This window comes from Nyctibius grandis, chromosome Z, assembly GCF_013368605.1.
Source record: "Nyctibius grandis isolate bNycGra1 chromosome Z, bNycGra1.pri, whole genome shotgun sequence".
NCBI lineage: Eukaryota > Metazoa > Chordata > Aves > Nyctibiiformes > Nyctibiidae > Nyctibius > Nyctibius grandis.
Window position 1 is genome coordinate 12,788,285 of NC_090695.1, and position 27,202 is coordinate 12,815,486.

General features: G+C 36.2%; 1 protein-coding gene across 3 annotated transcripts in view; it reads right to left on the reverse strand.

Annotated features, from left to right (window-relative positions):
* RICTOR (RPTOR independent companion of MTOR complex 2) overlaps positions 1-27,202 on the reverse strand; it is a 90,736-nt gene that overhangs the window by 55,487 nt on the left and 8,047 nt on the right. Inside the window, exons 1-5 of one of the 3 annotated variants that reach the window (XM_068422646.1) lie at positions 26,553-26,622; positions 16,835-16,932; positions 7,182-7,246; positions 1,485-1,616; positions 398-461 (exon numbers count right to left, since the gene is read on the reverse strand). In XM_068422646.1, the coding sequence (XP_068278747.1) occupies positions 398-461; positions 1,485-1,616; positions 7,182-7,246; positions 16,835-16,918 (345 nt within the window). In that variant the 5' untranslated portion in view covers positions 16,919-16,932; positions 26,553-26,622. Of the gene's footprint in view, positions 1-397; positions 462-1,484; positions 1,617-5,091; positions 5,103-7,181; positions 7,247-16,834; positions 16,933-26,552; positions 26,623-27,202 lie in introns of those variants that run through there. The other 2 variants (XM_068422645.1, XM_068422647.1) reach the window with 2 other exon arrangements.

Consider the following 27,202-nt stretch of genomic DNA (forward strand, 5'->3'; position numbering starts at 1 on the left):
GTCAAATGGCAGAAAATCTCCCATCCTTCGTTCACAGATGCTTAAACACACTATACAATAACGTTAAATCATTAGATGAAACTTCATAATATGGTTCTTATACCCTTTCATTCATAATTTGATATTTTCTTCTCAAATCTTGTCCAGTACGACCTCTATCAAAGGAAAATTAGCAGGATTTTTCTAGCCCACTCAGGGTTCTCAGTGGTAAGAGATTAAAACAAAAACAAGTCTCAGCACTGCCCCTCCTTCTCTCTTTTGAATTATCAGCTATAATTTCTTCTCAGATAAAGTAAGATATTACAGACTGTGTGAAAAAAAACTGCTGACAGAGAAAACCAAGAGTCAGCACAGCTGACTAGTATAGCTGATAAGACCATATATAGTTAGATTTTACCTTTCTGACTAATCGAAGTGCTTGTGTTCTTTCTACTTCATTACTCTGCTGTATGTCAATGCACCTAAAATAAGTTAAAAAACACATTTTGTTTATAACAACACTTTCACCTTAACATCTTGTGTTAATATTTATACAACTGAATAAACAGAAGAAAAAGAATATTATGATTGATTGTTTAAAAATTCTGCCTTTCAGCAAGCATACTCATTATGTTTAGTCAAGTGTGGCTTCAGTTTACATTTTTTTCAGTTATCTTCATTATAATTAAATCACTCGAACATTCTCAAATATACGATGGCAATGCATAATGGCTTCAACAAATATTTTCTGAGCTAGCTGCATTTCTCATTTCAAATGAGACTAAACAAAGTATTTGTAATGTTTCACATCAACGTGTTTTGTGTGTGTTCTCAGATCATAAAAGTCCTTTTGCTCCAATAAAATTAGACAGCACACTAAAAGTGACTCTGTGTATATTTATAAATAGAAACACACACATTTGTATCAGTATATTAAATCCAACAAGACTTTAATACAGGAAGCCCTAGAAATGCTAATGTTTAGATCTACTCATCATGCTGATCGTATTATCTCAGTGCTAGCTTGCCCTTTGGTATTCTTCAATTGTGTCGTGGGTTGTACGTAAGATTACAAATTCATGGCCATGAACTACTTTTTAGCCCTTTGTACTAGAAGCTCCAAAGCACTGTGATAATACAAAGAATCAGAACAACTCACATAAAACAACTTAAGACATGAAAATTACTGATGTTTCAACCTTCTAATAACACTACACATTAATTTTCAATTAATGGCATTTATGATCGAAAAACATAGACATGTTTTAGATTACTCAATAGTATATCATATATAAGGATAGCATTTTATTTGGATTAGCTGGTGCGATGTATTATCCTTCTATTTTTAAAGGATGTTATTCATATTGAAGAAAAATGTCTTTTCTAAAACTACGTATCAAGAATGTAAGAGGATATGAAAACACCTTTTCTCACCTGTCTAAACCATGAAAAAGCAAGTGATTTGCAATGATACAATTTATAACAAGAAGGAAGAGAAAAATTACCTGGCTATCAAGTAATCCACCTTCAACTTTAGCACCTTCTGCAGAATACTGGAGTCTCGAATGAGATAGCGGAGGGCTCGCAATCCTGCAGCTCGCACCTCTTTTGCTTCATTTAGTAAAGCTAACCTCAGACTACAATGAAGAACACAAGGGGGACAAACAGTTATTTAGCAGCACGTAGACTTCACTATCTGACATGTTACTACCTACTAATTTAAAATAAAAAGCCTGATTTTTAAAAAGAAATGTTCTGCATTAATTTTCTGTCTTTGAGATATTCACCTGTACAGCCCAGAAGGCAAACCTTCACCCTGCCAGCACATGTAGACAATATATTAATCTGAAAAAGCCACAAACCAATTATTTTTCCCCCAAAGAACAGCTTGTACATCCATGAAATGACACATGACCAAGACCTGTATACTACTTATTATTTGACAAAACAACTGAGTACAATATTAGTCCAAGAAAATTAAAAGGTAGAGAGCACCTCCTCCTCTGCTAGACTGCAAACTTGTAAGCACAAGTCCTCAAAACAACGTCTTGACAACTAACACAGACAAATCTGCACCTTAAGTAATTATATGTACCACTCACTGAAGATGTTTACATGAAACATGACCAAGTCACAACTTAAACAGCCTCACACAGCACAGATTTCTACAGATTTCATTTCAACATATAACCAGAACATATTTCTCTTTAGACAGATTTTGAAAGCATTTTCAAATGCACACTGAGGTGAGCTTTCCTAAACATAACTGTCCTCATAATGTAATTTCCTAAACTCACTATCTAGGTAAAAAGAAATGAGATACTGAAGACCTCTAGAGATGGAATTTGGAAGTATTAAGTGACACACTGTTCTTTTGAAGGCCCTCAAAAAGATGTGCCCCTTTTCCTTGACTACACAGCACGGGGGGAAAAACTCTAAACCTCCCAGTGACATACGTTAGTAGGATTCTTTCAGTGGACATCTAAGAATGTAAATACTTCAGCCTGTGAGACTGAATGTCTACAAATGGATTATTTTTTTATTTTCTTATTCTAGGATCATCATGCATGGTAATCAGCTACTCCAAGGACAAAAATCCTCTGAATCTTTCTGGAGATTAATCTGCCTGTGTAAAAGTCACTATAACAGAAATCTACTTCCAGGTGATATCTAGACAAAGTAGAAAGGCCGCAGTACTATATGCAAATAAAAAGAAACTGATTATTACTTTCAGTGTCAACTAGGGAATTGCTTCAGGAAGACCAGTTCTGTTGACTTATCAAATATGATTCTTCACACAAAAAAAAGTGCCACTAGTTGCCTTTATTTACTTTAAGCTGAGCTAGAAGCAAATAAGAAACAGATTCTCAATATTGTGCGGTTAAGAAGAATTCTTCCTCTAAAAAAAAGCTGAAATAGACGAGAGATTTATTTCCAAACTCGTTCAAGAAAAGCAGAGATGTAATACTTCAATTGTCCTGAGTAGATAATAGGTATTCTTTAGATCATGAATCATGCTTTGTTTCTAGTTTTGCAGCTTCCCTCAGATGGAAGTCTGAGGAGTGAGCATGTAAGACTCAGTTCTGCTCAATGGTATTTTTCTATTTGGACTTTTACCTCACAATTTGCAGTTGGTTTGATTATGCCAGTTTAAGACACTTCAGCAGAGTGTCCTTTTAGGGCAGAAGTTACCTATTACTCATGCAAACGGTGCTGTTGCTATCCATGACATTTATAAGTACATTACTTTCACCTTTGAGAGGAAAACGTTTCTTGAATGGCAGACCAAAACAGTCTTTATATAAATAGTTTCTCAAAAGCAATTAATGCTTTGAAAGCTTGTTCTACAACTCATAAGAGGAGGATATTCCTAATTTGTAGACAGTAGTTATTTTAAATTTGGCAACAGTGAAACCACTACAAAGGACAACACTATCATGACATTCAACATCCAAAAGCAGAGGGTACCAAAAAGGAATGTGTCACTATCTTTAAATAGTGAGAATCCAATGAAAATATATAGCTAGCCAGAAAGATACAGACCTAAAATAAAGGCCATAAAAATCCATACAGGTCCAATGAAAACAATAACATATAGAAGTGTACAAGGCTGAAAAAAATCTCTTCACTAAAAACAAAAACTAAACAAAAAAACCCCACCAGTCAATGACTAAACTGCAGAAGCCTTAGAGAAACCTGACCTTATAAAGACAATGAAGATATGCTACAGCAGGCAGGAAAAAAATATGTAGGAAAACCTATGTGCATACGCCTGTATGTGTCCGAGCGTTCTGACTTCTTTCAAGGAGCAAACTTGAAAAATTAAATCGGACCCACTGGGTCACACAAAAGGAAAAGGAAAAGGAATGAAGGAAGTAAGAGACTGAAACAAGCAGTTTCTTCATACTAAGTCATTGCTTTAGAGATCTGCATGAAGATTCCTATCCTAAAGCCTTTTTTATTACACAAAATACGAGTTAGACTAAGAAGTGAAAATGGTGGAAGAACTAGAGGAAATCTATCAGTAAGTATTGTCAGTGGCCCACCAAGCTTCACATCTAAGTGTTTGGAAAGAATATTAATATGAACTATCTGCATACATTCACTAGCACCATATTATAAGTGGTAGCGGTCAAGACGGAGAAAAGGTGATAAACAGGTCTACACAAAGAAGGATTCTAAAGGGCGTCTAAGAGGACTGTTTATGATCTTAAAATAAAATCATCCTAAAATAAAACTGATTAGCCATGTGAAGCACTCAGAAGAGTTTACACAAACTATATTGTAATAACTCCTTTCAAGAGATTAGTAGAATGTGTATAAAAAGGTGTAAGGTGTTCCTGAAGACTGTATTAAGGGATATAAAGAGATTACAGAGTGGTGAAAAGTAGCTTCACAAATCAAAATCCAAAACAATGAATTCAAAGAGTGGAGGTGAATGGAAGACTTTTATCCTGACAATTTTTTGTCCTGATTTTATTGAGGTTTGCAGGCATTATTTAATATACAATTCTTGATTTGGAGGAGGGGGCAGTGCCGTTTATGTTAATGAGAACAAGATGGGGTTATGAGTAACTTCAAGGGAACTTAAAAATTATCTGTATGAATAGTTAAAAAGATGGTGAAGAAAATTCAAGATTGTTAGATGTGACTTAACCCACATCAAGACAAAAACTGTTATAAACTCATACTACATGATTCTAAAATAGCTATAAGATCAAGAAAATGATTTTTATATGCACACTCCATGTGCATCTGTGGCTGAAAGTGCCAAAAAGACATCATGATTGTGTAAGAGAAAAAGTGAGCACAATACTACTTGCCCCATTATTTTAAGTGTCACTGCAGAAATGAAAATAACTTCCTAAGACAGCATTAAGGCTGATAAAACATTATAAAAAGTCTGTAAGAACTAATAAAGGATGCAATAAGAAAGGATATTCACTATCTATTACAGGATCATTCTGACCCACTCACTACAGAAAGATAACAATGGTTTTAACAAATCTCTGTTTGATCTAGCTAGGTAATCATGAATATTCTGAATTTTGCTTTTATGGCCAAAGCCTCTTGGCACATTACTAAAAGACCTCAAAGGTTTCTGAGGCCTACCAACACTCCATTTTCTTCATGGCTCAAGGCTTCCTCTCATCTGTCAATGGTATGGTGCTCTGGGAACCGGGAAGACCCATCTACACTGGGAATGACAACAAAATGTGTCACTACTATCTCCATCTGTTGGCAGGAAGAAACTATAATCAGGTACCTGGACTAACAAAATTCTAAAAAAAGAACAAGTTCTAAAAAACAGATCTCTAACTTGAGAATAATTGCAATTATTGCGGAATGCAACTGTCTTTGGATTGGGTAAATATTCTATCAAGATTACTGACCCCAAAACCCTAGAACTTTATATGAAATCTATAATTATATTCTTGAAATCATTGATTCCCTTACAGTTTAATGCTTTAAGGTTAGCCATTCATACTTCACAAACGCAGAAAACTCACACAGTACTTCTTGCATACAAACAACTTTTCATGTTTTCAAAGAAAAACAAGTTGGTTCTGTAGAACAAAAAGGTTTCTGTATGGAAATCTAAGATAACATTGGGAACATCAGCAGAGCAAATTACAGAACTTGCATGTTGTTTCCAAAGGAATATATATACTTCGCCTACCTGAAGTTCATTTCCAAAATTAATTAAAAAGTTCAGTTTTCGCAAGTTACTCCGAATGGCTGTATGCTGTATAGCAAAATAATCTGCAAACAGAATACTACTGCAGAATGGCTGTAACTCTGTAGAGCAAAATTTTTAAATCTGCCTGAAAAGTCTATATTTCATGAAAACAATCCATCCTATAAACACTGCTGAAGAATCACCAATCAGCACAATTATGATTGTTAAAATGTGAGTATTTGCATGGTATCCTTGAGTTTGAAAATTATCACTATAGCAGAATAATCTACATGTATGCATAAAAAATTTGCTTCTCAGGTACATACACAGAGGAACCGCTGGACTGACCAAAGTAACAACACTAACCAAGATAATTTTCCTGCTATATGTCTTTTTATTTTTTTGACAAGCCATTTTTCTCATTTTTCTAAGTAGGGGGCTATTTTCTTCATGTATCTGCTGAGAACATTTTTATCTCTTCCTTATCAATATCTGTAATTGCGTTCAGATTAGCAGATCTTTCTGCAAACTTCTTCCTATAAAAACAAACACTAGTATTTGCATAACCTTTTAAGACTTGTATTCAAAAATATTTGGTAAAGAACTCTGAATTTTGAAGTTACACTCTTAAGTGATGTTTAGTCCCATCATAAAGCACTATAATAGATCACGTAAATAAGATCAGAAGACGATAACTTATTAAAGCTTACAGTAAGACATGCGTTCACAAAAATACACTTTTTAAATTTTTTAATTCTAGAAAGGAAAATCAGTTCTATTTAAGAAAACAGCTTACAATATTTCCACAAGAAATTACACAAGTTTTCCCAATATTTTACTTAGAGTGACTAGCTTTTCTAAACTTGCTTTCCTAAGTCAGATAACTAAATTGAAAGAACACAAAATCATATTAAATACTAGATCTTAGTTGTTTCTGCCACCAATGTTGAGCCTCAGGACAAGTTCACCAGCATCTGTGTAAAGACACAGAAGTTCTGGAAATAAGCATGTACTTACTTTTGACTGTCAGAAATGGTAACAAAATATAGGAAAATTCCACTTTAAAGTACATACACTGAGCATTGTAGTAGCAGGGGAAGCAATGCTGTATACATTGAAAGCATTGACATACATGCACACCAAATTAACATAAAATATTTATCTTTAAATCCTGATTCTACATCAAGAGTATGCTCTAAATTCTGTAGAGGCACATTTTTACTAAAAGTGCTTTCTTCAAGTACAGAGATATTTAGAGGTATTTTTATATCTATGAGGAATATAACAAACGTATGCATAGTTTTAACTTGGAGGTTTTCCCCCTCCTCTTTGCCCAAAAGTGAATAATGTATTTCTGATTCTACTCATTAAAATATTTGTAAGGTGTTATGTTTGCATTATGAAAATTTCAAACACATTAGAAATACAAAATACTAGCTAAAAATTACAAATAAAATAAATTTAATTGCACTTAGAATAATTAAAGTACCCTATTATTGCTCTAGTGCTCCTCACTACTTACCATATTATGATGCTGTCAAATGTAAAACCTAGCTTTTCTTCAGCATGGCCAGTGTTACAAAGAAGCTGAAAATAAAAGAAAACATCTATTATTTATAACTCTGTAAAAATGACTATGTAAAACTAAAGATTTCTGGCAATGCTTTCAAAGAAACCTGAGGAATTTCATTCATGGCAAGGGGAAGCATACCAACTTCAGACTTCCCCAAAAATTTCTGCTGTCTATTCTGTTCCTACATATGCCAGCCATGCACAATCCTGTGGCCTCATACGAGAGAAAAGCTTGCACAATTGTGTAAGCTGCTTACTGGTCAATTTTCCAACTCCAGATTGCTCCTCTTGCTGCCTTTAAGCTCTTTTGGAAGAGTCACTAGTTGGGCAATTGGTAACCTAAGCAGAGATGAAAACGACTGAAGTCAAAGCACACCTGCATTCAAAAACAGGGCTACAGCTTTGAAGCAAAGATAGACACTCATGGTCCACTGTCACGTTTTGCCACAGCAGCAGAGGTGTAGAAAAGGTGTTGCCAATGGTGTTAAGTGTCCCGTACTGACATTTGGTCTGGCCTGCCCTTGATTCCATAGAACTTGTACCTCTGAAAAATCAGTGCAAAGGTTGAATTTGCGCACACACACAGAAACACCCATAAGCTGTCGGAAATTCTGAATATTTCAACCACATCTATCCATTTTGAGCACAAGACTGAAGATTTACAAGTGGAGTTTTTATGTGCAAAAGCAATCTCAAAAGGAGCAATCTAGTGCATGTCAATGTTTTAGCCTCTTGAGGAAAGGAAAACAGTATTTTCTGTAAGAAGAGCTGATGCTGTTCTCCCTTGAAAGAGTGGCAAAGAAATTCCTAGTAATCTCATTTACTATCCCCAGCTAAAATTATAAAATACTTTATTATTACATTCAAATCCCAAAGCACTTTTCCAAGCACTTCCAAAAACTCAAGTGACTAATACTGATTGCAATAGCTTTGCACTTTGTCCTCTTTTCCAAAACAAGCATGTGTTCAGTTCTGAGCCAGCACGGTATTAACAGTTTCTCCTCAGTGAGGAATTCAGGAAGTGTTTGTGCTAACTAGTGAATAACCCTGCTCTGAAAGTATTAAAATATATCAAACCCCGTGCCACGTTCTTCATATGTAGTTATTGCTAACAATAAGAAAATTATAATAAACTAAATGACCAGTTAAATTAAAGCTTCCGAAGCTGAAATATTTAACATGTTCCATGCTCCTGTTCTACTGTTCACCTCCACCTGAAAAACCACATATTGCACAGAAACTCTGCTTTTAAGTAAACCCATTTTATTAGCATGATGGTTTACCTTCAAGCAATACTTAGGCTCGTGCTCTCAAGTACAAATTCTTCTAAGGACTACATTACATTTTAAGAAATTATTTTTCATATTGTGAGAAAAATGCATAGTGATAATGCTGTTGTTAATGAGACAGATTATTAAATTGGCCTGGACAAGCTCCACATTTAGGCTCAAATAATCTAAGTTAATTGAAATATTTTGGACTTTGCACTTTTCCTAACAGAGGCCACAACCAAAGATGGTTATAAAACACAAGGAAAGTTGTATAATAACTTTTTTCCCCACCTGTCAAAATTAAGTGATAATAAAACTAGACAATTGGTGCATTAACTGGTTATGACAGTATGTCACTTCCTAGCATCAATCTATTTTTATGCCATGTTGTTGGAGTGCCTAAGGCCACCACTGCTGCTTTAGCATTTCTATTGACATCTTATGAACTGTAAAAATTGGCTGGCAGAGTGTAAGCAAAACAGTGTGAGAAGACAGTGAGTAAAAACAGTTCATTGTTCCATTTCAGACAAGTATATCAGTAGTTGTTTAGGCTCATCATTTATACATCTAAACCTCTCCCCATCATTCTACCCGAGACATAAATGAGAAATCACAGAATAGTTGGGGTTGGAAGGGACCTCTGGAGGTCATCTAGTCCAACCCCCTGCCAAAGCAGGTTCCCCTAGACCACGTTGCACAGGGTCGTGTCCACGTGGGTTTTGAATATCTCCAGAGAAGGAGACTCCACAACCTCCCTGGGCAGCCTGTTCCAGTGCTCTGTCACCCTCAAAGTAAAGAAGTTTCTCCTCATATTCAGATGGAACTTCCCATGTATCAGTTTGTGGCTGTTGCCCCTTGTCCTGTCGCTGGGCACCACTGAGAAAAGTCTGGCCCCATCCTCTCAACTCCAGCCCCTGAGGTATTTGTAAGCATATAAATACCAGATTATCCTCAACAGTCTCTTCCCCTACTTAAAAAAAACCCCACAGAATTATAATTCTGATGTAGGAAAAAACATTTTTTGGGAAAGCTGCTATTGTATGCACTAGTGCATTTCTGAAGCGAGTCTCCTATGATCACACTTACCATTGGTTTGTACTTGAGTGTTCCCAAGATGAAACTAAAGCAGATGATGTGTTCCAGGAATCCACCTAACTTGCTGCAATTGCTAAAGAGCATTCAGTTCACCGGGCCAGCTCTAGTCTAGTTGTCAGTAATCACTCTTACCAAATACATACAGTGTGGTTATTAGCTCATCAGTACCAACTGTTTTCCTCTATATATGTGCTCCCACTGTGCACACCCGCACTGATGTAGAAGGAAACGACCCTACCTTGAAACTCAAACATAATCATGCAACCTCATGATACATAACTTTCATCAAATTTAACCGCTGTGTGGGTACAAATTTCTGAACATTATGGTAATTATTATCAAAGTGTTTCACGGTGTCTGGGCGTACATGTGAAGTATTTCTCACAGAGAATGTACAGATAAAATTGGCTAAAAAAAAGTAAGTACAAGATTATCGACTTTAGCTATTAGCTTACTCTCATTCCAATGGGTCACCACTACTTATGTATTGGCTTTCTTTGCAATTTACACATGGTAGTGTGCTTACAGGATTTCCAGGTAGAAAAGAATTTAAAAGATGGACAGCAAGATCAGAATTCAAAATGTTCCAGTGATTTGAAAGGAGTGCCCATATTCAATAAGAAAATTCAAGTAAATAAAAGGAACAGTGTATCATATCCTTCAGAGTACCACAATTTAACAGACCCATAAAAACTGAAAGGAGCCTGGCAGAGATACAAGTTATCCAGGAGAGATTCAGAATGTTAAATCAAAAAAAAATTTCAAAAGGAAAGCAAGATCAAAAAAAAAAAAAAAAAAAAAAGGAGATTTTACCTTTGGAAATACTAATAGGACTTGTTATGTTTGAGATTAAGACCTTCTTTTCCACTTCCCAGGCTGCTCTCAAAACTGCCGGAAGAACAAAATTTTGGGCCTCACATTTTAAGAGCAGACAAACTGGAAAAAGTGTAGTAGAAAAATTTACAAAGCAGCTAGAAAATACACCCAGGAAGGCTGAGCCATTTGGTTCATTTAGTGTAGGGAAAAAAAATCTGGCAAAAGTAAGGCTGAATTGATACATGTTTAAAAGTGGGGAAAAAAAAAAGTCATGGATGCTGCCATAAAGAAGATACTGTTCAGCCGTTCTCAATGCTTTGGGTATTTTCTCAGTTATAAATGTCTGGTTTCAACTCCATTAAAGGGAAAACTTTGCCACTTTCTTCTCATTTCACCTTTAAACAACATTAAGCAGGTCAATGATTCTGGCACAAATGCAGTGATTTTTGTAGGTGGCTGAATTCCTGACAAAGCCAAGTAACTGCCATATGTTTGACTGTAACATTTAACAATTGATATGCATGTCACTGTAGTATAAGCTTGTAGCTAAGTAGTACCAGAATACCCAAATCTGCTTTTGGCTACACATTGCTATATTTCACTAAAATGGCAATGGATTATCATATCATGTAAATGCCTGGAATTATATATATACGAAGAATATAAGTGTATTTGCATATCTCATATATGAAATGTATATATTTTTATATATACACAATAAATTATATATATATTTTTTATATATACATACACAAAACCACACAGACTACACTTTGCTTTTTAAAACTGCCAATAAGTCAACTCTAAAATTCAAAACTTCTTATATTTGCACTAAGTTGTGCCAGGGGAGGTTTAGACTGGATATTAGGAAAAATGTCTTCACTGAAAGGATTGTCAAGCACTGGAATAGGCTGCCCAGCGAAGTGGTTGAGTCACCATCCCTGGAGGTATTTGAAAGGCATGTAAATGTGGCACTTAGGGACATGGTTTAGTGGTGGGCTTGCCAGTGTTAGGTTTACAGTTGGGCGTGATGATCTTAAAGGTCTTTTGCAACCTAAATGATTCTATGATTCCATATAATAGTAAATGAATGGGAATAGCACAGAATCTTCGAGGGTATGATTTAATATTAGGACAAAACGGTACTTACACTTGGCCAGACAGTGACTAACTTAGAATGAAGGGTTTTTTCATGTTTACTGTCAGCTATGAGTTTTTCATGCTACTTGGATGAGTCATAGCACTATGAGTAACACATCAACATGTCTTGGAAACAGTAGCTCAAAACAACAAAACCACAGGAGGTCAACAGCATACACAAGCTGAGTGCACACTGAGACCATTCAAATTTGTATTTAACAGAACAGTCACAGCAATTACTAGGTAAAAGTATGATATTATTCTATGCATCCAAAATGTAATTATTATACTGTAACTTTGGAAATATAGTTTGAGCCATCACTGGTAATATTTATGAGGAGACTACTTAGTAGACTGTAATCTTACGAAAAACCCCTACTGAAACTGCAGACTCTGGATTTGGACCCGTTAGCTCTCCAGGTTTGTTCCACAGCTGAATGCCCCTAAGCAGATGTTCTGTTTCTATCTGCTACAGACTTCATCATGAGATTTCAAGTTTTGCCCATAGTGGTTTAGCTACTTGGATAAATGTTACAGTCAGTCAACACTGCATTCAGATTATAAGATACTTGGGTTTTGCAAAGGACGGATGAGACTCCAAAATGACGGAGTATGGATCTGACAGAGACGGAATCCATGAAAGCCTCTGTAGCCCAAAACTCAATCCATATCCTAGTGAAATTTAGCAGTGTGGTCAAAAGCTAACAGATATATAGAGCAGAATAGAGGAGCCTCATTAAATAATGACAGAATTAGTTTTGAGCAGATTGAAAATATAATTTTCCATATCACTGACACTATTCAATCGCTAAGTTTAAGCTAACATGAACTAAGTTTCATTTTGTCCTTAAAGAAGCACCTTTGTTTTTGAATTAAAAATAGAAATCCCTATAACATCATCTGTGAATCTTTTTTTCTGTTCATTATTTAAATACGCTTTCAGGTTTAAAAAGGCATGAAGGACCTCTCAGAAGCTAACAGTGGGATAAACCTATAATAAAGGATTCTAAATGAATATTTCAAATCCAAAAGACATTTTCCGCTAGGTAAATGCAATTATACAGTTCCTTCATGTTTTCAGTAATTTATCACTTACTACTTCTCATGGGGGTGGGGAAAACCCCAAAGAAGTAACCATGATGTTTTGGTATGAATCAGCAGAACCTGGGAAACTTCAAGCGCTTGTGTTATGTACCTGGCCATATAATTGAAAGATGGGCAATCCTACTCATCTTACTGAAGCCAAAGGTACATACTGGGCTTGCGAACTACTGAGATGACGGAAAGCGTAACTGACCATTTACTAAAGGTCAAATCCTCAAACAGTTTTCAGGTCAAAATTCAGGTTAGCTTATATAGTGACACAGGTGGTTTGAAAGGAGTAACATTACTTTTGCCTAATAACAGACTAGACAATACTTCATAAATGTTTTTGCCCACAAAACTGCAGTTTCACTTATTAGGTGACGAACAGCAGTTGAGGAGCAAAATTTCTGAATTGCAGTAGTGGCACACTTGAGAACAAAACACACCTTTCCATAGCCTGAGTATCACCAGACCAGGAATGCTAATTTCTTGGAGCAGAAAACTTTGATACCTGTCAACAGCGGCTGTCGAGCAAGAACAGCCCATGTTCTGCAGCCAAAGATCCAAGAACACAAACATTAAGGTTTTTACTAATAAGAAGTACTAGCTAAAATTTGATGAATGAAATACAAGTTTTTGTAAAATATCATGTATACAGCATACTCTGCACAGTAAGTATGGGTGTTGTAAGGACTTGAATGTCACTAGTTAACACTCCTCTTGCAGGGAAGACAAATGAAAAGGTAGTTACATCTTTCAGACAAGCAAGCTTCATACAAAATATCTGCCTTAGGGTATCATTCCTGCAGATACAGTAATAAAGCCTGTTGACTGCTGACCACCATTATTTTAATCAATTTTTATTTGGTATAAACTCCTGGAATCTAGTTCAGTACTTTTTAAAGGGTGATTACTTTCCTTCTCCTGAAATAAAGGGGGGTGAGGGGGGGAGGATGGATAAACCCCACCTTAATCTAGTCCTCTTTCAAGGAAGGAAATCTGAACCTAACATACCTCAAATATCTTGGCATTAATACCAAATGTAATGTCTACCATGATCTCTGCCAGGAAAATCCATGTTAGCTTACATTACTTGTTTCCACTTGAATATAAACGTTTTGCTCCCCCTGACCAAAAAAAGTAGAACGGTATTTCTTCCAAATGTGAGAGCTGCCCAGTCTTTGAAGGAAAAATCTGGGACAGTGAGGAGCAACTGCTTATATTGGTGCTGACATTTTCTTTTAAGTGTAATAACATTTCTAGCAGGAGAGTTAAATTTTATAATTTTCTGTATTATTTTATCAGAAATATGCTACAAAAAGTTTTTCAAAGGTCTTTTCCCTCTCCATGGGACAAATATCCCAGATAACTAGTAGCCTTTCAAAAATGGACCCTAAAATGCAAGAATTTACAGACAAATCAAGTTCATCTTCAATATAATTTCAAGACAGGATACAAACATCCTCAGCTCTTAGCACGTCCGTCTTCCCTACACTCCTATCTCACAAAGGGGGAACTGAGACTCTATCAATCCACAGTAGAAGACCAGAGTGCAAAAAGGAAATAAAACCATCTCCTCCAAGCTCCAGGCTTTCACTTTTAACCACTGGAATGAAAAACACAGAACTGTTGTTCCAACCACAAGGCAGACAATACAATACAATTTGCAATTTTTATTCTGTTTTCTTAACTGCATTTACAGTTCAAAAAAAAATAGGAAGAGTTTTCAAAATCAAATGTACAAGCAGATATTCCAGGAAGATGAACATATGAACACAAGTGCTAAATACTAAATAGAGTAAGATGATTCCCTTATACCGAGTCACTCTGATTCGATCAAAGGTTATGAACTACAGTCTGTGTCTTCAAAAGTCATACTTAATCTTAGCAAGTTGCTTTTCACAAATTCGTCATTTCTTGCCAGTCTTAAGTCCAATTTATGAAAATCTTCCTTGTGTTTTTGCAAGTATTTTCCAATTTTAACACCAAGTAAGTATAAAGAACAAATTCCTCAAATATTCAATTATAGAATTATTCAATTTTTCAACACTATCTTTTAAAAAGAATTTTTGGTTCATCCTTTAATCACAGCATGCATATTTACTAATTTACCACATTTATAGGTGCTTAACATCTGATTTTCAGTAGTAAATTCAACACTGTTTTACAATCCATAGTTTCAAACATTGACTTTTCACTAGGAACTAGACATCTACAAACCTAACCCAGCTCTTTATTTTTAAGACTAGAGAATTTGGAAGCAATCACATTTAAAAGTTTCCAGATTAGTACAAAAAGGAAACGCAGCTCTGCATTGGCCTTTTCTAGCAGAACAAAGGGCTTTCTTGCAACACAGTTTGGAATCTCAGTTAAAACAGCAGCATTTTGTCAATGGTGGATGGCTGACAGACTGGCAGACACAACAAGGCAATGACCCAAAGAAAAGATTTCAGTGTAAGTAAGTTCAGTTCCTCAGTCACTACTAAACACCTACACATGCTCCAAACCAACTCAGAAAGTGGAGCATTTACAGATTTGTTATTAACGCACTAGAAGATAAATTTATTTGCTATTGTGATTTTGTTCTTAGTACTCACCCTCCTGCTAACTGAACCTCATCCACTACCACTGAAGTGTTGTTCAATCTTACAAGGAGTGCTTCTAACAGCCAAGCAGCATGTCTACTTCAAAGATTATCATGCATGTTTGTCCTTCTCATACCAATCAGTTCCCCAAACGTGCCCTTGAGCATTCATTCTTTCACTTGAGATTGTCTCAAAACTGTCAAGCAACCTCCTGGTTTTCTTACTCAATGATTTGTTATCAGCTCATCTACAACAAAAAATAATTTAAACCTTACTTTACCCACAAAATTCTCCACTACTACCTTGTTTCTTGGCTACTGCTGATTGCAGGATCCACCCTCTGTCACAGAAACTTGTGTTTCATCTTTACGCATGTTGCCCTACCTGTGGCGCTCTATCAGAAAAGCGTACCGCTTACCAGCTCCTTCTGAGTATCAGTCCATCCATTCCGGTAACACAGTGAAGCTCCAATGTCAGCTAGCTCACTGACTGCAATGCACTTTTCCCTTGCCTTGACAAATGGAATGCTGCTCCAACCACAACCACTCAGTACGCTACAATCTCTTTTTCTATCTCCCTGCCCAGCTTCCATCAGTACTCTCTGCTCCTCTCCACAGGTTCTTCACCTACCCAAAAAATGGTACTTGGCCTCCTGAAGACCTTTCATGCCCTCTTTCTTCAGCCTACACTCTCATCCTGCCATAAGTTTTTAATTCTTGCCTCCTGTCAGCTCACAATGTTAGTCTCCAACACATCCATCATACTTTCAGGCAGGTACCTGTCACATTCCCATGATTTGGAAGCACGTATTTGGAAAAAGCACCTAAAAAAATAAGCAATACAGGCCATTTCTAGATATCGCCCCTGTAAATCTTTTTCACTACGAAAACTGCAGTGAAACTTGATGGTTGCTATTCTATTAGTGCCCAAACCACTGCATATCATGCTCATTGATACAGTCCTCCCCCTCACCATACTTTGTCAGTTTATATCCAGAGAGTCTGACATTTCACATTTTTGATTCAATTCTGCAGAGCGGAAATCAATCTTTAACTCTATTTGGGCAACTTAACCCATGAATTGTGAGATATTTCAGGCTTCTAAGTACTAAAAGATGAGAGGAAACGGCCTCAAGTTGTGCCAGGGGAGGTTTAGGTTGGATATCAGGAAAAATTTCTTCACCGAAAGGATTGTCAAACATTGGAACAGACTGCTGGGGGAAGTGGTTGAGTCACCATCCCTGTAGGTATTTAAAAGACATGTAGATGTGCTGCTTAGGGACATGGTTTAGTGGTGGACTTGGAAGTGCTAGGTTAACGGTTGGACTCAATGAACTTAAAAGTCCTTTCCAACCAAAACTATTCTATGATTCTATAAAATACTACAAAAATTCAGCCAGTAGAACATCTAGACAAACTTCAGCATAATCCCGCATTCAAATATTTGCTTGTCCTTATTTGCGCCTTTCTTCTCCCACAGTATGTAGATTTCAAGTACTGCTCCATGACATTAAGCTGTTTTACAAATCTCCCAGCCAATGTCTGATAGAGAACATACAAAATATTTTGCCTGTATGATCACTTGTTCTATGACACAATTTGAGTTCTTACCTTAGTAAAATTATTCAAGTGACCTAGTTTTCTCATATTTGAAACACCTTGTAATTTGGCCACATTTTGGAGAATCTCTCTCATATTATCACAGGGTTCTGCAAAAGAAAACAGGTTATTAGCAGTTAACAGTTGAAAAAAAAAAATTCTAAACATGCATTCAAATCGCAGTTTTCTAAATATAATAGGTACTCTCTTGGTCTTAATTAAAGATGCACATGATTTTGCCTCAAGAAGTATCAATTTGATTTATGCTTAGAACCAAAACCACGCATACCCAAGTTCCGCAGAATAAATGCTAAAGCCCATGGACAGAGATTCCTATTTTAAAGGAGATTTTAACCAATATCTTAGATTTACAATTGACAAAGAAATCCATTTAGTGTTTGAAACGCTAATCCTAACATCTCGTAACTGAAGAGCTTTATCCTTAATCCCTTTGTAACGTAAAGGCAAGAAGTAAACTTAAAGACGGAAGTAAAAAGATAACATGTTACTGCCACAGCACATGACTCTTTTTCCCTGTCAGACAAAGGGTTGGTGGGATTTGGGGAAGACAGGAAGCTCTTCTGCTCTCCATATTAATCTTTGTTCACAATCACCCTATAGAGGGCTAGGACTTCCCAGTGACATGGGAAGAGAGCTACAAGGTAAACAGGGGGACTAGGAACATCTCCTTTCTTCCTAATGGTCCATCATCCCAACAAAAAAACCCAAAAACCTGCAAACCAGGATTCGGACACCAACTGATGACCCTGCATTCTGCTGGGAAATGGAAAAGGACTACCAAACATGGTGAGAACAGCCAATATTGCCCCGCCTTTGGGAATAAGGCTAGGAGTTGAGGCAGAGTGGGACAAGCAGCACAGAGTGGGCTGGGCACAGAGAGCTGCATACAGAGCTACTCTAACAGAAACTGCAGTAAGCTCTGTACATGGTGGTATTGCAGCAGGACGGTTTTCAAAGGGAGATGCTTGGCTGCAGAATTCTCGTGCAATCTTGGATTAGACACTGTGTGACAGGCACTACAACAACACTATCAACAGCACTGTAGTTTGAAATAAATGAAATACCAAGCCTATGCTGGAGATGTGAACTGTTTACAAAGTATTATGTTACCAAAAACGAAAAAAAAATCGCATTACGTAAAATGAAGGCTTTAGAAAAACCCTGAAGAGTTCAAACACCAGACATCTGGAAAGCAGCAAAGAGAAGCGTTTTGTGTATGGTTTCTGACACTAACTTCAGTAAAAGAAACTTGCTTCCAACTGCAGCCTGAACAGCTACAGCTGAGTTTGTGGTGTATACACAGAGTCTTTTACTTCTCTGTTCATCCTGAAAGGATATTTGTATATATTTCATCATAAAAAGTAAATCAAAAGTGTCAGAGATATAAAGAAAGCACCTTCCTCACCACCTCTCTACCAACTAAGCTGAGGGTTTTTTATCAACTTCTATGGTTTAAAAACAAATTTGGAAAAGCAGACATAATTAGCAATCTCATCGGGATGTATCCAGAACATACTTGGAAAGACAAGACCCTGTACTTACAATACCATCAGGAACACAAGACAGTATTTAAAGATTAAGACACCTACAGGTAGGCACCTGAATTAAGGTGTGTAAACCTGTAAACCCACTGCAGTCAACTGAGATCTTGGCTATCAGCCAATGACATTGAAAACAATTAACCCAATTAGTTGCAAGATGTTTACTCAGGGGTAAGGTGAATCAATTGTATTGGCTACACTGCTTGTAGTGAGACTTTAGCTCAGGTACAGACATGCTACTGTCACAACACATAACAGATTTTTTTTCAGATAAAGGATCAATGAGATTTTGGGAAGACAAAACAGGCTCCTAAATGTGGGCATCAATCTCAATGATCACCAGCTTAATGTGAAGTATGCCTTTCCACAAACCTAAGTCACAGCAATAAGCAAAGTCAACTGTTGAATACATAGCCACCAGTACAAACAGAGCCACCTTGCATTGCAGAACAGTACTCATAGTAAAACCAAACATCCAATAACTTTGAATTTAAATTGGAACATGTACATGCATCTCTTTAAACACCCTCCCAACCCAGACAAAAAAATTAACAATCTTTCATATGATCACATAAATTAGACACAGTGAAAATCTTACTAGACCCATTTCAAGTTTAGGATTCCTCTGCATAGTTTACTTTTCCAGGGCTTAACTTAGTTTGAGAGGTTTGCAATAGCACAAGCCGTAGAAACAAGAGAATGAGAGAAACACTAAAGACAAGCAGGTCAGTATAGTTATGGCACTAGAAATAGTTTTCATCGTATTCCTTAATTTCAAGAGAACATAACAGGAGAGGAAGATAACTTCCTCATAATTTGGTTTCTCTGAAAATACAGTCTGGCTGATTTCCATGGCTTTGGTCTGCCTTGGGTAATGGGTGGGAATTTCCCTGGCTCACACCACTTTGGACCTGTAACATATCCCTTACTCCACAAGAAAGAACCCAGGTGAGCAGCCTTAAAGCTCTCCAGGATGTTCTACTTCAATACCCTGAAGAACAAGCAGCAACAATAACTTTGCAAAGTGACTGGAAACATGCTTGTAAGTTTTAATTTTCAAAGTGCAGATTGCTACATACTCAAGGTAAACCTCTACCGAACCTAAGCTCACTATATGGACAGGAAAGACCATAAGACTAGCCTAGGAAACCTCTTGGATGTCATTGGCAATGAACATTTCTATTCAGCTACCTGATAAGAGTGGGCACTAAATCAGAAGGAAGTGAGGTCTGCTGTGCAGAAAGGTAGCCAATTTGGATGTGAAGAAACCAGGACGTCATGATGCTACCACTTCCCATGTTAACAATTCTGTAGCAATGGCAGACCTTTATAATAAGGTTGCCTAATTAAAATGTGCTTGAAAACCGTTTTACTCTTATATATGAAAACCTGAAGTTATAGCAACTTTTCCTCACATTGTCCTCTTTCTGCTGAGAAAAACTCTCATTTCTAGAGAGATGGGAAACTTTGAGGAGAATCATTTCTGCAGTGCTTAGCAGAGCAGACAGGTATTTCCCAGGAGCTTCACTAGGATAGGTAATTTAAAGCAAAGTGGGTATTCCAGCATAAGATCTACAACACTGAGGAAATTGATAACGTGACAGACATTTCCACTATCAAATTGATAATATGAATACAGCAAGTTAGCTGGCTCACGCTTTGATTACATCAACACCATTAGTGCTGTAGAAAAAAGAAGACAGTAAAGAAATAAATACCCTCTAAAACCATACTACCTCAGAAAAAACTAAGATTACAGAAGCCTTTTTGGTCAAGCCCTGTCAGTTCAAGCCTTGTTTTAAATTTCAAAACAACCTTCTTGCAAAAAATCTCTTCCAAAAAAGCCAACAAAAGAAATGTGGCATATTAACTTCAATGAAAGACTGCCCACCCTGTTTTTCCTCTTCTGGAAATGCATCATATATTAGAAAGAAGTAGAAAATTTACTTAGTTACTCAAGTATGACTCATTTTTATTAAAAATAAAGCCAATGCGGAAGGTAGGCAGGCCTATCAGAACTTCACATGGGGCAGATGTGTCCTGGTTTGGCCTAAACCAGGCCAATTTTCCTTTAAGAATTTAAACAAAATAATGTGACTTCACAAATGGAGATATAATCTCTTGCTAGTTTGTCCCTTACATGGAAATGGGCTTCAAAATAGACTAAGTACATTCTGGATTCTACCAGCTAAGCCATGTGGCTTTCCCATAATCAAAGATCAGATCCAGCACTGCGTATCTTCCTGCCACAAAATCTCACGCAACAGCACTGAAGAACATGGATTAATGCAGAAATGGAAAAAAACATGGCACAAAATCAGAGACTGATCTCCCAAAAGAAGAAATATCATGGCCTTAACATTTCATTGTCAAGCTTAACAGCTCATGTTGGTGTTGACAAAGACTTTTTTTTTTTTGGGTTTTTAAGGACCCCAGTTCAGATCACTGCTGCAGAGTTTCTTAGCTTGATCAATCCTTACTCTTTAACACTTCAGAAGTTCTTGCTTTTCTATCTGAAAAAAAAGACAAAGAGAAGCTACTTGTTATGATTTTAAGACCCCACAAAAGTCTTATTTTTTCCTGACTTACCTCATTTATTACTGAGATCTGACTCATCTCGAGCTGGCCCATAGTGACAACCAAATATCTTCACATTCTTTCCCAGGGTGCTTCTGAGGGTGGAGTTGTGCAAAATGACTGAGCTGATCTCAGAGCTTTCTTCTGCCAAAAGATGTCCAACCCCTTCCCTTACTTTCCTTCCCTCTACTCTGTCCCACTACGTGATACACCTTATCCTTCACACTACTCTGGCACTCATCAGCTTCAAGTTAAAATGATTCTGCTAACTAACTCAGCAGAATACTTTTCATTCTTTTGGCTATGTTAAGTTTTCTGCTGGGTTACCAAGTCAAACTGAATACTAGTCTTACAAAAATCCAGAAGAGAGAAAAAAGGCAGGCTTTTTTTTTTACCTGCACTTTCACACCTAGCAAATCGTCTCAATTAATGTACATAAGCCACTTTGCCTAAATCTCATCTAAAAACTTGCTGATATACACAAAAATTTCAAGCCAGCACAGCTGGGTTCTGCAACAACAGCTTAGCTTGCTGATCATTATAGTCTTATTTTGTGTGTATCTGCCTCCTTTTCTTGGACAGCAAGCACTTTGAAGCAGCATATATCTTTGTTCTGTCTACTACTGTTACACCAAACACAGCTTCTCACCCACAACTGTTTGCACTGAATAACATCCAGTACATATAATTATAATCTTTAGCACAGAGTGAAATTGGTGTTTTTAAAACCCTAGCCTCAAGAATTCCATGACTCTCTACACCTTAAACTAATTCATAGATGCATGTATATTAAAAATCTTCAAAGTTGTGTTGTTGTTTGGTTTTAAACTCTCATGACCTTTTAGGGCTTGATTCATTTTTTCACCCCTTCAAGACTGTAACATTGTTTTTCCTCAGTGAGAATCATGATGCATTCTGACAGATCCCATTCTCCAGAGAGAAAAAAACACCGCAGAGCTCCAGCCATACAAAACAGCTAGTGCTCCATCTAATGCAGGGATGAAACAGCACCAGTGATAGCTATATTAGCACAAGTGACACCTCCTTTCCCCTGACAGATTTAGTAGCATTGTTTGACCACATTCAGTACGCTAGCAGCATGCCAGTTCACTATCCTGTTATGCACATGTGAATAAAAAGCAAACAAAAAGAATGGCAGGCTTTAGCACACAAATAATTCAGTAACTCTGAGGTCAGGCATAATGACTTAAACTGAGGAGGTGTATTTTATACGCATCACTTGGTAGATGCTAGGACAGTAGCTGTACATAGTAACCAATGTACATACAGTAAGTAAACTCTCAAGTGAGAGACTGCACTAGCAGCTGCTGTCACACCTACTAGAATCATAGTGCCAAAAAGTGAAATAAGAGACTAAATACGGCTAAAGACTTCTCTTAAAAGAAGGAAGTCGTACTTCACTACAGTTAAGCATTTAATAATTGACTAAGAACACAAGAGAGACCTTCCTTTTACTGAAGGAAAGAATCACAATATAAATGCATCATCCTCGTGAACTTACTATACAACTCTCCGTTTTTTAGAGATTTTTGAAGTCTAATAGCAATGCAACTGTATATCGCAAAGATGCTCTTAGTGGCTTCTTAAACTACATGCTGCCAAAACAAAGGAAGTTGAGTGAAACACACACCAACTAGAAATATTAATGCACTTTTCTCCATTTCCATTGAAGTAATAATGAGTTATCAGTTATTAAAAGCAATTAAATATTAAAAATCAGTTACTTAAATGTGTCCATGTAAGCCTATATGACAGGTAATCACTCTTTTTAACACCACCTTTAATAACGAAACACCAATGAGAAGGCTTATCTTGCCATTATCAACTTGCTGGGAAAAAAAAAAGTCAGGACACTTAAGTAATCTCTCATAACAAGAAATATTCTTAATTTATATCTCATTCAAAATGTGGAAACTGCATATAAGAAAAATGACTGAGTTCTAAGAACAATGGAAGAAGAGAAAGCTACATTAAAAAAGGCAAACTGCATGACACAGATCACTCCTGAGTTATTTATATTGACACATCAAGTCCATTTTACCAGATTCAAAGAAATTAGTGCATGAACAGTTTACATTCAGCCTATGATTTTCAAAAAAACACAGTAATATTTGTTTAGACTGAAGGTATATCTCAATTTATAAAGTAAAAACACAGAAATAACTGTTTGTTTGTAATATCAAGTTTAGGTAGTTACTGTTATGTTGAAAACTGTACTGAATACTAAGCCAGACAGACATCCTCTATGATCACCATTAAAATTCTATTATCACATTTGAATCAGTAAGGTGCAAAATACTTTGCACTGGTATAGTGGCATGTATAAGCTTTGCCAAATAATTCTCATAAATTTTAGATTAAAAAACCTACGATGTATAACAGATCTTAACAATTGAGAGCATCCCCTTGGAAAAAAGTACAGGTGACCAAAACAAGCGATTTCTGCAGAATGTCCCCAGATATTTATTTAGTTTGATTTCTACAGCTTCCATAGGTGAACCATACATAAAGCACTTTATTTTGAATACAACAGAGAAGCTCCAATAACTCATGTTCATGAAAACAGAAAGAAAAGCTAAAAACTCAGATTATTTTCACTCTTGCTGCTTAAGAAAGCTATGAATAGATGAAAGTGGCTCAGTAATATGGAAAAAAGCACACCTCCTCTCTTCCATGGCAGTCAGCAAAGAAAGTAAAAGAATTGTTCTTCTTCCTACATAAATCAGGTAGAAACTAACCTTCACATTTATTCACATTCACAAAAATGTTTATTAACTAGAAAGCAGTGCGAAAGACAGCATATCGAAGGTAGGATCCAGAAATCACTAGAACATCAGACAAGAAGAAAGTCTTCTATCAGGATTACACTTAGGAGTCTAATCCTTCGTATTTAGCTCTGTACATCTAGACCTGCACAAACATCCTTCTGTAAGTAAAAAAGGAAAGTAAAGTTTAAATGCCTACTGTGACTGTGTAGATTTCTCTTTTGCAGTCGTGCATAAAATATTGTAAATTAAATTATAATTTTTTTTAACATTCCTACGTATAGTTAAAGGTCGTAGTAAATAATACGTTTTGGTGTTCCAGCCAGCTTGAAGCAGTGACAGCAGTTCAAAAATGGACCACTTGCCAAATTACTGTCTTACAATACTCTTTCTAACCAAGACACTGAGATAATATGTGTAGAAAAGCCATCCTTACGTCCTCACCCTTGGAATTATGTTAACTATCCCCTGTGCGTGATCTTGTACGCCAGTTTTGTAGACAGTGTTGCTTCACTGCTAAAACTTCTGAAAAACAGGTTTTATACTTGAAATGTTAACAGCTTTTATAGCATCTAAAGCTACAGTATTACTATTTAAACAGAAGCACAGAACAAAGCTGAAGATCGGCCACATAAATGATTTTGCATTGCTAGAGACAAAATACCTTTAAACTTTGAACACAGAGAAAACCGAAGGACCATTCCAAAGGGTAGCTAAAATGCTGATTTGAAAATTAATTACATATAGCTTTTGATAAACAAACTATTCTTTAAATGCTTTACAGCAGTACACAAACTACTGTCCTATATGAGTTTCCTCAAAGACCAATTATGAAAATAATATTAAAGTTAGGACTACATAAGGTACCAAGGCAGGTTTAAAAAACTGTTGTTCTTTAAATAACTTGCCTATTCATAGAGAACAAATGTTTGATTTAGTCCTGCATTTAAATTTACAGTTAGGTCCTCAACTCTCAGGAAGACGTGATGTTAATGCCAAGAACCTCAGCAATCGTTCTTGATATATACAGTCTTTGTGTATTACATACTTATTTCCCCTCCCCCCGAAAAACATAATGCCATCTTTCTACAATATTAGATACACAACTATAACTACCACACACTATGATGACTAAAACCAAGCTGAGATTACAGTCTCCTAAGAAAATTCCTCTCATTACCACTTTAGAGTAGAACAGAAATATAAATTATTCCAGAATATGCAGTTAAACTCCAGAAGAACTTGCTCTAAAACTTTCAAAAGTTTAGATGTTTAAAAGAAAAAGAAAAAAGACAAACAGAGGCACAATATGCTGGAGGCTGGGGAATGCTCCATAGTAGTGCAACTACGCATTTGTTTGCCCTGTTGTTCTACTCTCTCCTCTGCATCAATTATCAGCTACTGTCAAAGACAGGACACAAGGCTGGAGTGACCCAGTACAGTTGTTTTTATGCTCAAAAGCCAATAAAAGGCTGGAGGATAAGCCTTTCCCAGATTCACAACATGGGTTATGTTGGTATACAAATTAAATGAATACTTTCCAGAACATCAACTATGAATTTGAACGGTGAATATGAGTTTACTATAATGGTTTAGAAAATAATCTTCAATTCTTCCAACTCATTTTCTTCTTTTCTGCCACCAATTCTAGCAACAGAAAATTCAGGACAGTCACAATTTTTAGTTGCTTTAACAAAAAATATACTGCGACTGCTTCACATCATGCAACTACCGTTTGGTGAGTGTATTCGGCAAATGTCCTTTCAAAACTACTCAAAAGAACTCTGATAATGTATTTCTCTGAATATTATCGAACTGACAAGCAAGCTAAAAATAATATCACTGACAGAAGAAAATTTGTGAAAGGGACAAATATTATCATATCTAAGAATATTTTTCCAATTAACATTCTGATTCTTCTCTGCATCACTTTAATTTGTTCAAGAACCCAAAAACATAAATGTTGTCCAGTTAAATGGCCCTTAATGATAAACTCCAAGCTGTCCAGAGGTAGTCACTGTCCCCAGAAATACGCTGTTGCATAGGGTGTCATTAAGAAGAAAAAGCCTAGCAACATTAGCAGACATAGGACCACCCAGCTTGTTGAAGGAGACATGAAGGGCAATTTGGCAAGACACAGAAGGAGTAAAATAATAACAACCTCAAATTCAAACTTTAATAAAAGGGCACAATTAGAAACTACAAGGAATCACAAACAGCACTAACTGCATCAGGAAACCTTTAAACTGTGTCAAATGTACAATGTGATAACTACCCCCCTTAAAATGTTATAACCAGAAGATTTCAAAATAGTGCACAGACTGATGATGCTTGGGAACTCCAGTCCCTCGTACACAGGACAGCACAAGTCTCATCCGTCTGTAGCTATGACTGTTCAAGCCTTCTTTCTCCTGAAAAGGTCGCTTGCAGAGAAGGGATGGGATGCATCATATTTATAATTTCAAAATAAGATCTAAGTACAATTCTTTAAACACAGAGCACACCTAATTCATTGGTCAATTTCAACTTAGAAAAATTTATCCCAATGAAGTAACAAACTAACCTAAAAAACTGAGCTGGAAACACCACATTTATGAAAATAGCAAAATTTTTTCCATTTCTTTTTTCATATGTAACAAAACAAACAAACAAACAAAAAAACAGTAGGTCTACCCATGATAATTACATATGGTTTGCATAAAGAAGGAGATGAACACATTCTAAATTCTCCAGATATGAGGTTGCTAAAGCTGAATTCTGACTTCACTGATGCTCAGAAGGTAACAAAGGAAAAAGATTACTTACAGATTTAATAGGTATTTTTAAAAACAGCAACTTTCAGGCAACAGCTGTTCTTGATAGTCCTCTATTTCTATGAAGTAATTATTTTAAAAATATTTTTATTTATAGTCTGTGTACACTTCAAGCAGGAAGCCAATCTTTTATGCAGCTGAAAAAAACAAAACAAAATCCCTGTATTGTTCATCATACATCTTTACATGAAAAGATTAATGGAATTATTCTTTGTTACTCTTTTATAATTTATATTTTTCCATAAATCAAGCCCATACTGTTTTGCTTTAAATCCCTTATCTCTATGCACAAGTATCTCCTACTAATCATTCTGTAGTCTTAAATCAACATCTGCAGTTCATTTCACAACAAGTAAAATCTATGCAAATGGAGTATATAGAGATGTGCCTCTTTCATGTTAACCAAACAAGTTCTAACTGACAGTACCCATTTCAAATACAGGCGAGTAACTGTCCTAGCTCATCTGTACCATTTTGCCATCCTTTTGGTCTTAGACTCACAAGGTTACTCAAAAGTATCACTGATAAAGAGCATGAAATTTTATTAACTACCCATTTCTCCAACTGAAAGAGAATTCAAAATCTTTGCGCTTTTCATTTTACATCTCAGACAATTAAGTGTATTTAATTTCTACAAAATAA